Here is a 1,214-nt window from a genome sequence, read left to right as displayed (position 1 = left end):
TAAAATAAGAAGCTATTGGAGCATTACAGAAGTCTCTTGATGAAGTTCAGCCTGGAATACAGCGATGATACAGAAGGATTTTCTGCGTCTGGCTATCCAGATGATTTGGATGAGAAACAAAATACGCCCATCAATTCTGAACGTGTCATATTGTCAGCCACACTGATCGTTTGCTGTATTGGACTCCCATTAAATGGAATTGTTATCCAGATACTTGGTTTCCAGATTAAGAGAACCCCTTTCATTGTGTTGATTCTCAATTTAGCTGTGGCTGACTTTGGATTCCTTCTATCTATGGCTATTTTTTCCATTTCTCTTTTTGCAGATAAATCAGACATGTCTAAGTTATTCTTTCTTTCTTTCTCCCGGATCATGTACATTGCTGGAGTGTTTCTTCTGACGGTCATCAGCATTGACCGGTGTGTTTCTGTCCTCTTCCCAATCTGGCATCGCTATTCACGGCCAAAGTATTTGTCCTCTGTTGTGTGTGCCTTTCTATGGGTCTTCTCTTTCCTCCTGGTTGGAATTCCAAACATTATGGAATATGTATTTCTATATGTCGTTATTGTAGATTTCGATTTATTGGTGACTGTTGTGCTTTCCTTTCCATTCATCACATTCTCTATTGTGATCCTGTTCATCAAAATATATCTTAAACCTAAACAGTTAAAACGGAGAAGACTTTTAGCAATGATCTTAATTACACTTCTCTGTTTCTTCATGTTTTCTATTCTTTTTTGGATCTATGTGTTCACTGCATATTTTCTTGGCATGGATTATTGGGATATATTTCCTGATTTGGAGAGCTATTGTTTTCTGTTTGCTTCTGTTAACAGCAGTCTTAACCCAGTGATCTACTTTCTGATTGGGAGAAAGAAACTAGCTCCATCTTTGGAGAACATTAAGGTCATTTTTCAAGGTGTCTTCAAGGAAGATGAAGCTCCTCAAATCGGATAGAAGTTTGCAAACATAGTCCAAACCCTCCATTAAAAGTATAATCTTAGCTTGTCTCTAATGCTGGATATCTCTTATGAGGTCCAAAATGTATCTCTTGCTTATAGAAATAAAATATAAAGAGGTTTTGTTTCCCTCCAATTTGAATGTTATGAGAGTTCATCTTGATGATTGGGGAAGGATGTGACAAGCATGATTTTTTTCCTTCATTGCTATAAAATACGTACACAAAACCTTTTCAGAAAATGGAAACTCCACAA

At 36.8% G+C, this 1,214-nt stretch overlaps 1 protein-coding gene across 1 annotated transcript; it reads left to right on the top strand.

The window, feature by feature from the left end:
• LOC309391668 (mas-related G-protein coupled receptor member H-like) lies at positions 1-957 on the top strand (the record flags this gene model as incomplete). The annotated part of the gene is made up of 1 exon (XM_081952332.1): positions 1-957. The coding sequence occupies exon 1, from the start codon at positions 40-42 to the stop codon at positions 955-957; it is 918 nt and encodes a 305-aa protein (XP_081808458.1). The 5' UTR covers positions 1-39.
• Between the last annotated feature and the right edge of the window lie 257 nt (positions 958-1,214).

The sequence above is a fragment of the Natrix helvetica genome (genome assembly GCF_964273705.1).
Source record: "Natrix helvetica genome assembly, chromosome: 4".
Taxonomy (NCBI): Eukaryota; Metazoa; Chordata; class Lepidosauria; order Squamata; family Natricidae; genus Natrix; species Natrix helvetica.
Note: the sequence above shows the minus strand (reverse complement) of the source record. Positions and strands in the feature narration are given on the sequence as shown.